We start from the raw sequence: 9,928 nt of genomic DNA on the forward strand, positions 1-9,928 counted from the left end.
AAAAGACAAAAACAAAACAAAAAAAAGGCTTCTTTTTTAAAAAAAATTTGTGTATAATGTTTGTATAGAGACAGACAAGGTTTCTTTGTCTTGTCCGTACTTCTACTTCAGATCCATTGCGGCTGAGAAAAAAAAACAGAGGCAAAGAGCTCAATTCTCTTTTTCTTTTAGATTATTTTTTCCTTTTAGTCTACCAATTGGTGAACTTCTCATGTTAAGGTTTGTTTTTTTTTTTTGTAGTTGAATGATGTGTGTTGTTAATTTTGTTATGTTACTGCTTCACACATTATATATGTTACGGTGAGGAAGCAACCAAACATTTAAAGATTATTTTTGAAGATTGGCACCATTATCTTGAATTTATTTATTTCTTAAAAAAAGGTTTTGAAATGTAGATGTGGGGAAGCACACACTGATCCTAGAATCGATCAATAGCATTGGGAAAGTGGTGCAAAAAAAAGAGACAAGAGAAATGATGGAAACAAGTTAAAAAAAAAATAATAATAAGGAGACGGAAGTAATCTTAGAGAAAACCCTACCTGAGAAAAGAAACCATCATGCTCAATTAAATATGCTTCGCCATCATTTGCTCTTATTTGCCTCGCCCACTTGTCTCTCTCTTTCTCTACTCGTACTTTTCTTTTTGTCAAAGCCATTGTAATTTGAGAGCATCCAGCTTAAGCTATTAAACTTGGACATCCGGCTTTGGATTTACCAAAATTTAACTTTGATTGAGTGAGATAACATTGTAATGAATCGCGTATTACAGTATGATTTTTTGAGTAGGTTAGGAGTAGTAAACTTTTTGTTTTTCTTGTTTTCTAGTTTAAGCTACTTTTCCCTCTTTCCGGTTTTGAAAAAAAAAAAAAAAAAAAGAAGAAGAAGAGAGACATAGAGGTATGATTACAACCCCCAAAAGCAATGCAACCATTCACATTTCCTGCAGTATAGTTTTTCTATTAAAAAATATATAAATAACCCGGTGTAAAATAAATTAAAAAAGACACGATAAGAAACATTTTTGTTATAATAATTACTTTATTTTATGGTGTATATAAATATATTTAATGGAGAAAGAATTTATACCCGCAGAAGGATCGGGATACTGAAAATAAAGAGATGAGAGGAGGAGAGAGAGTTCTTATAACTTCTTATTGTTGAAGTATGAATTGTGATCTTACATCGAACGAATTCGTTCGTTTATATAGGCATAAAAAAGTAAATTACTATGGGTGCATAGTGACGGTGGGCTCCACACAAAATATTATTTTACGATCGTTTACGCATGTATATTTGATGTTGCAGCTTTCCTTGACTTTTACAACACTCCCCCTTGGAGACCAGTGTCACTATGTCTCTTGCGTAATATTTTATGTTGCCTCGTTAAAAACCTTTCTAGGAAAACCCGGTGGGAAAAACCATAGTAGGTAAAAAGAGTGCAACCGCGCAAGCTCCCCCTCGAATGATCAGGATCATAACTTACAAGTCTTGTTGACGACGCATTCCAATGTTATGAACATGTTTCCTGAATATAGAGGTGGGTAATGATTTCGTGAAGAGATCCGCAGAATTCTCGGATGATCGGACATATCTTACTTCAATGTCTTTATTCTTCACGAGCTCTTGGGTGTATGAAAAGAACTTCGGAGGGATATGTTTGGTTCTATCGCTTTTGATATATCCTTCCTTTGTCTGAGCAACACATGCAGCATTGTCTTCATACAAGATAGTTGGCTCCGTATTCAGACGAATTCCACTACTCGTTTGAATGTGTCGACTTATTGATCGTAGCCACACGCATTCTCTACTCGCTTCATGGAGTGCGATGATTTCAGCATGATTTGAAGAAGTAGCTACAAGTGTCTGCTTCTGAGAACGCCATGATATAGCAGTACCTCCAATCGTGAATACGTATCCTGTTTGGGATCGAGCTTTGTGTGGATCTGATAAATATCCTGCATCTGCAAAACCAATCATTTGACCATTTATATTTTTAGGATAAAATAACCCTAAATCAATAGTCCCTTGAAGATAACGAAAGACATGTTTAATTCCGTTCCAATGTCTTCGTGTAGGAGATGAACTAAATCTAGCCAAAAGATTGACTGAAAATGATATATCAGGTCGAGTGCAATTTGCAAGATACATAAGGGCTCCAATTGCACTTAGATACGGTACTTCAGGACCGAGTATCTCTTCATTCTCCTCATGCGGTCGAAATGGATCACTCTCAACGTTAAGTGATCTAACGACCATAGGAGTACTAAGAGGAGTTGCCTTATCCATGTTGAATCGTTTTAGCACTCTTTTAGTATACGTGGATTGGTGCACAAATATACCCTTTTGGGAATGTTCAATTTGTAGGCCAAGACAAAACTTTGTTTGTCCGAGATCTTTCATCTCGAATTCCCCTTTTAAATAGTTTGTTGCTTTCTTTATTTCATCTTGAGTCTCAATTATATTTAGATCATCAACATATACCGCGATTATCACAAATCCGGATTTTGTTTTCTGGATGAAAACACATGGGCATATAGGATCGTTTACGTATCCTTCTTTCGTTAAATGTTCACTGAGACGATTATACCACATTCGCCCAGATTGCTTTAACCCATATAATGATCTTTGCAACTTTATTGCACATAACTCTTTGGGTTTAGATTTCAATGCTTCTGGCATCTTAAACCCGTCGGGAACTCTCATATAGATATCTGTATCTAATGATCCATACAAATATGCTGTAACAACATCCATGAGACGCATTTCTAAATTTTTATCAGCCGCTAGACTCATCAAGAATCTAAACGTTATTGCATCCATAACGGGGGAATATGTTTCCTCATAATCAATCCCGGGTCTTTGAGAAAATCCTTGAGCTACGAGACGAGCCTTGTATCTCGTAATTTCATTTTTCTCATTTCGTTTTCTAACGAAAACCCACTTGTATCCAACCGGTCTCACATCTTCAGGTGTGAGTATAATAGGTCCGAATACATTTCGCTTATTGAGCGAATCAAGTTCGACTTGTATTGCATCTTTCTATTTTATCCAGTCATGTCTCTTTTGACATTCATATACCGACTTTGGTTCTGGATCCTCGTTTTCCTCATCAATTTCCTTTGACAAAAGGTATGAGAAAACGTCATCAACTTCATCCATTTTATTTCGATCCCAGATCTTTCCATTATGGATATAGTTGATAGAAATCTCATGATTTCCTTCAGGCTCATGATGCTCATCATTGTCATTAGACTCATGATTTGTTTCTTCCAAAATGATTTCTGCTATTTTGGGAATATCATGCTTTTCAACTTCCTTTCGTTTTCTAGGATTTTTATCCTTAGCACCAACTGGTCTACCACGTTTCAAGCGTGTTTTAGACTCACGTGTATCATCTGCTTTTCCACTTTCTTGTGGAATTTCAATTCGAGCAGGGACATTTGCAGCTGGTATATATGATTTAGTTACCGTTTTGGTATCTGCAAAAGCATCGGGAAGTTGATCAAGGTGTAACAGGGATGGTACACACCATTTGATTTCTTTCCCTACTTGCTTATTTTCTCCCCCTAGAACCGGGAATACTTTCTCATCAAAGTGACAATCGGCAAATCGTGCCGTAAAGACATCACTAGTCTGCGGTTCTAGGTATCTTATAATTGATGGAGAATCACAGCCAATATATATTCCCAACCTTCATTGTGGTCCCATCTTTGTACGTTGTGGTGGTGCTATAGGTACATACACTGCACAACCAAAAATTCTTAGATGGGATATATTTGGTTCTCGACCAAATGCTAACTGTAGTGGGGAGTATTTATGGTATGCACTTGGTCTTATCCGAATGAGTGCTTCTGCATGCAAAATGGCATGTCCCCATACAGAGGTTGGAAGTTTTGATCTCATGATCAATGGTCTTGCAATCAATTGCAGACGTTTAATTAATGATTCCGCCAAGCCATTTTGTGTATGAACATGAGGTACAGAATGTTCAACTTCAATTCCCGTTACCATACAATAATCATTGAATGCTTGGGATGTGAATTCACCAGCGTTGTCTAGTCTAACTCTCTTAATGGAATAATCAGAGAACTGAGCTTTTAATTTGATTATTTGAGTTAGAAATCTCGCAAATGCAATATTTCGAGATGATAATAGACAAACATGTGACCATCTGCTGGATGCGTCAATTAATACCATGAAATAGTGGAATGGTCCACATGGTGGATGTATTGGTCCACAAATATCTCCTTGAATTCGTTCAAGGAATTTTGGTGATTCTTTATCAATTTTGGCTGGCGATGGCCTTATGATAAGTTTTCCAAGAGAACATGCGGCACATGTCTTTTTATTCCCATGATATATCTCCTGGATTTTCAATGGGTGTCCATGTGAGCTCTCTATGATTTTTCGCATCATCGAGGTGCCTGGATGACCGAGGCGATCATGCCATAATGTGAAATCTTCTGGATTTCTTTTAATCACTAGATGCGATTCGATTGCACTTATATGAGTATAATGCAATCCTGAAGGAAGTTTTGGAAATTTTTCCAATATAAGCCTTTTTCCCGATTTATCAGAAGTTATGTACATATACTTCTTTTCATTCTCAGTTGCAGACTGAGTATCATATCCTTGAAGATATATGTCTTTGAAACTCAACAAATTCCTTTTAGATTTTGGAGAATACAAGGCATTTTTTATGGAAAACTTGGTTCCATTAGGCAACATAAAGTTGGCCATACCAGTTCCTTCAATCACGTCTACAGGACCTGATATTGTATTGACAATAATGTTTGCCGGTTTTAAGTTAGGGAAATATCTTTTGTCCTTTAGAATAGTGTGTGTTGCCCCACTATCTGTTATGCAAATTTCTTGAGCCATTTCCTTGGAGATTGTTTCATCCATTTCTGTGATTAAGATAAACATCAATAAAAAGAAAGTAAATTTTATTCATGAAAGGAAAACACACAATAATTATATATTAAATTGTTGTTAAAACAACATTATTTTTCAAAATAACAAAAGCATAATATTATATATATGGCATAACTAGAGACTATTTCAGCAGTCTCAATACAAGCTCTTTAGTTAACCGCATGAGCGGTCTCATTAATCTTTTCCGCTATTAGGAGTGCCACAAATAAATCCGAAAATTCGGTATACCCTTATGACATATACAGTTTTTGCTGGGTAATGTGGTTTTCATGAAACGTGGTATACGTTTTCTCAAGCATCTGAGAATCAGTGATAATATCACCATAATATTTTAGTTTAACCACAATTTCCATCATAGCGGAATTATAATCCATTAGGAAACTAGGTTAATTAGGTTTATCATTTGCCATTCATCCCAAGCAAGTGGGAGATTTATTGCCTTTCGATTATCAAATCGAGCCTTTAGGGATTCCTAGATCTCTCTGGGATCTTATATGTGTGCATAATCACATATCATACTTTCATCAAGGTGTCTTAAAATAAAGATCACCAATTTTTCCCTTTCTTGAACCGTCGAAATATTATTCTCTTTAGCGGTTTTTATTAAGCCAAGAGATTGTAAATGTAATTCGACGTTGGCAATTCAAAAAATATATAATTGGCCAAAGTGATGTGCAGAGCCAAAAACTTAAGCTTCTCAATATTTGCCATTTGTTTTCTAAAATAAAAACATGGAATATTATTAGAAATCTTTATTTAATTTATTTTAAAACATATTTAAAATAAACCGTTTACATTAATAATGCAAGCGATTACAAAAAGAAAAAGCGTACAAACAAATAAACTAATGTTCAAACGAAATTCTTGCGGAGTAAAATCTACAACGCAAAGATTATAAATACACATAATAATGATTCCAAAAACAAATATTAAGAATAATCGACACATTCTTCAAAACTTCAAAACTTCAAAATTCTTCTTCTTTTTTCGGAGAGAGTTTTTAGAGAGATGAAAAAATTTTGTTTTGATGAAATGAATGAGAAAATAAGTGTATTTATAGATTGAAAAATACTATTCCTAGCCGTTGGAAAGATTTGAAATTTTTGAAAAAATTTTGAAATTTTTCTTTGAGACCGTTGGCGAAAAAAGATTTAAACAAAAAAATTTATCTGAAAAATTAGAGATCAATAAGATAAAAATTATCGATTCAGATAAAAATATTTATACAGGTGAATAAACCATAATATAAACAAATAATTTACAGTGATATTATGGTGACGAATTATCCACATAGAAACAGTAAATATATATGTGGCGGCTCAGCCGACCGGTAGCAGAAATAAATATTTAAAGCAGTGCATAAAATTAAGGCGGCTCAGCCGACCGGCAACAGAAATAAATATTTAAAGCAGTGCATAAAATTAAGGCGGCTCAGCCGACCGGCAACAGAAATAAATATTTAAAGCAGTGCATAAAATTAAGGCGGCTCAGCCGACCGGTAGCAGAAATAAATATTTAAAGCAGTGAATAAAATTTCAGGTGGCTCAGCCAACCATTAACAGAAAATAATTAATTATGGTGCATGAAGTAATTTCAGGTGGCTCAGCCAACCATATAGTTTCTTTTATTTATTTATATAATTTTCTTTTCTCCCTTTTTTTTTTTCTCATATTTTTTCTTTTAACGAGGCGACATACTGCCCGGTATAATACCGTATTTTTTTTCAGCGATCATAGAGTGATCGTGCTGATAACGTGTTATAATAATTACTTTATTTTATGGTGTGTATAAATATATTTAATGGAGAAAGAATTTATACCCGTAGAAGGATCGGGATACTGAAAATAAAGAGATGAGAGGAGGAGAGAGAGTTCTTATAACTTCTTATTGTTGAAGTATGAATTGTGATCTTACATCGAACGAATTCGTTCGTTTATATAGGCATAAAAAAGTAAATTACTATGCGTGCATAGTGACGGTGGGCTCCACACAAAATATTATTTTACGATCGTTTACGCATGTGTATTTGATGTTGCAGCTTTCCTTGACTTTTACAACACTTTTAAACTTTTCACCGAAAAGCATAAGTAATAAACAGCACACTTAATTGACTTTTTACGCTAATCAACATACACATATATTGCTTTTCAATTAAAAAATAAAATGTGAACATACAGAGCAAACTACCTATATATTGATATCTTGTAAGAAAATCTAAATATTAATACCACCTTGATTAAAAAAAAGAAGAGAAAAGCATTTTGTATAACCTGACGTGTGGACTGTGGGATGAGATCATGTAATCATACAAGCACTCTCACACTACCTATAGAAAGCGAGATTAGTGTCCTAATTCCCGGAGGATAAAGTTATATACATTCACCTAATTTTTTATTATATGATATGCACATAAAGAAGAAGAAGAAGAAGAAAAAACTGTTTGTTTTAAAGAAGAAAGTCATAATTCCGCTTTAATTCTGCATGAATTCATGTGTGTTTTTAACTCTCACTCCATGGCACAATCTTTCATATTTGAAAGGCAGAGAGAGAGAGAGAGAGCATATGCAGCCGACAGTAAGGAACATTTTTGGTAGAAACACAAAAACATATTTGCAATAACACAAAAAAAGGTTTGCAACTTTATTTGGGGGGAAGAGAGATCTAAATCTAATGGGTGTTGTTACTGTTCCTGAGTCTAAGCAAAGTGTTGCTGCTAAAAGAGCGTTTCGTCCAAGTTCCAGCATCAGACACACTCCTCAATGGTACTCATCACTAACTCATCTTTTCTTTCCTTTGTGACAGTTTTTTTTCCCTTTGGTTTTTCTCTTCCTGCTGATATCTCTGTTCCAGGCCTGTCTCGGACGTTACGAGTGACTTAACCATCGAAGTCGGCTCTGCCAGCTTTTCCCTTCACAAGGTAAAGAAATTCAAGCTAGCTAATAAGCTCGTGAACTCGAAACTGCTTTACACAAACTCGTTGTCTCTTGTTTTTTTTTGTTTTCAGTTTCCCCTCGTCTCTCGGAGTGGAAGAATCCGGAAACTTGTTCTGGAATCAAAAGACAAGAACCTTAACCTAGCCGTAGTTCCAGGCGGCTCAGAATCGTTCGAGCTCGCTGCAAAGTTCTGCTACGGCGTCGGCGTCCAATTCAACTCGGCCAACATTGCGGCTTTGCGGTGCGTGGCTCATTACCTTGAGATGACAGAAGAGTTGTCGGAGAAGAACCTGGAGGCGAGAACAGAGGCCTACCTCAAAGACTCCATCTTTAATGACATTTCGAATTCGATCACTGTTCTTCACTCCAGCGAGAGGCTACTGCCTGTAGCTGAAGAGATCAACCTCGTCGGGAGGCTGGTCAACGCAATCGCTGTAAACGCCTGCAAAGAACAGCTAGCCTCTGGTTTGCTCAAGCTTGATCAGAATTTCAGCTGCGGCGTGCCGGAGACTGAGAAACCTTGTGACTGGTGGGGGCGCTCTCTTCCCATCCTCAAGCTCGATTTCTTCCAGAGAGTTCTCTCCGCCATGAAATCCAAAGGTCTCAATCACGACATTATCAGTGACATCCTCATGAGCTACGCTCGCAAGTCACTGCAAATCATCAGAGAACCGAGTCTCGTCAAATCAGATTCCGATCTGCAGAGGAAACAGCGAATCGTCCTTGAAGCGGTCGTGGGGCTCCTCCCAACGCAAGCGAACAAAAGCTCAATTCCGATATCGTTCCTCTCTAGCTTGTTGAAGACCGCTATAGGATCTGGAACCTCCGTCTCTTGCAGATCGGATCTGGAGAGACGGATCAGCCACCAGCTCGACCAGGCGATCCTGGAAGACATCCTTATTCCGGCGAACATGGGCGCCATGTACGACACCGACTCGGTGCAGAGAATCTTCTCCATGTTCCTGAACCTTGACGAGTGCGACTACAGAGATGATGACGACGACGAGGACGCTGGAGATGCGGTGGACGAGAGCGAGATGGCGATTTACGATTTCGAGGGGGCTGAGTCTCCGAAACAGAGCTCCATCTTCAAGGTGTCGAAGCTGATGGATAGTTATCTCGCTGAGGTGGCTCTCGACTCGAGCCTCCCTCCCTCCAAATTCATAGCTCTCGCAGAGCTTCTCCCTGACCATGCTCGCGTCCTCTGCGATGGTCTCTACCGAGCCGTTGATATCTTCCTCAAGGTAGTCCAATCCAAAATATCATAAAAGAATCTGCTTTTTCACTTGACTAAATTATTGCTCACTGTGTTATGGTTTTGGATTAGGTTCATCCCCACATGAAAGATTCAGAACGTTACCGTCTCTGCAAGACAGTCAGCTGTAAGAAACTGTCGCAGGACGCAAGCAGCCATGCGGCGCAAAATGAGAGGCTTCCGGTTCAGATTGCTGTTCAAGTCCTGTTCTACGAACAGACACGGCTCAAGAACGCCATGACCAGCGGCGGTGGCACGAGCCAAAGCCAGTTCTTCTTGTTCACAAACCGCTCGGGAAGCGGGATGGCAAGCGGAGCGATCTCGCCGCGGGACAACTATGCGTCAGTGAGAAGAGAGAACAGAGAGCTGAGACTGGAAGTGGCCAGGATGAGGATGAGGCTAACGGACCTCGAGAAGGATCATGTTTCGATGAAGAAAGACTTCGTGAAGCCGCAGAGCAGGAGGAGGCGTTATGGAATGTTGAGGAAGCTCTCAAGAGGTCTGAACAAGTTGAACGCAATCGTTTTGAGATTTAGGAGCAGCCAAAGTACTCCCAAGAACGGTAAGCATACGGAGGAGAAAACGAATTCGGAAAGACGATTCATGTTTCAGAAGAGAAGATGTCACTCTGTTTCTTGAGTTTCTTCTTCTTCTTCGAGTCTTTCTAATGCTTTTGTGCATGTAATCTTTTTAAAAAAGAAAAAAAAAATGGAGAGTGAATTTGGGTGTGTAGATTTGTAATTTACAGATTCTAGGGTTGCATTATAGAGTCAAACCTTCCCAAGATTGTATATAGCCGTAGTGA

At 37.8% G+C, this 9,928-nt stretch overlaps 2 protein-coding genes across 3 annotated transcripts in view; both read left to right on the top strand.

Moving 5' to 3' along the window:
* LOC9299136 (zinc finger CCCH domain-containing protein 32) overlaps positions 1-261 on the top strand; it is a 2,546-nt gene extending 2,285 nt beyond the window's left edge. The window contains exon 6 of the mRNA XM_021019178.1: positions 241-261. Coding sequence (XP_020874837.1) covers positions 241-261 — 21 coding nt within the window. The remainder of the gene's footprint in view (positions 1-240) is intronic.
* Positions 262-7,195: 6,934 nt separating this feature from the next.
* Positions 7,196-9,864, top strand: LOC9299134 (BTB/POZ domain-containing protein SETH6). Of its 2 annotated transcripts, XM_021019253.1 has the most exons (4): positions 7,196-7,697; positions 7,786-7,852; positions 7,940-9,112; positions 9,196-9,864. In XM_021019253.1, the coding sequence occupies exons 1-4, from the start codon at positions 7,606-7,608 to the stop codon at positions 9,760-9,762; spliced, it is 1,899 nt and encodes a 632-aa protein (XP_020874912.1). In that variant the 5' UTR covers positions 7,196-7,605; the 3' UTR covers positions 9,763-9,864. The 2 variants fall into 2 exon arrangements, with proteins under 2 accessions (XP_020874912.1, XP_020874910.1); XM_021019251.1 differs by having other exon boundaries at positions 7,786-9,112.
* The last annotated feature ends 64 nt before the right edge of the window (positions 9,865-9,928 follow it).

This window comes from Arabidopsis lyrata (genome assembly GCF_000004255.2).
Source record: "Arabidopsis lyrata subsp. lyrata unplaced genomic scaffold ARALYscaffold_39, whole genome shotgun sequence".
In the NCBI taxonomy this organism is placed as follows: domain Eukaryota; kingdom Viridiplantae; phylum Streptophyta; class Magnoliopsida; order Brassicales; family Brassicaceae; genus Arabidopsis; species Arabidopsis lyrata.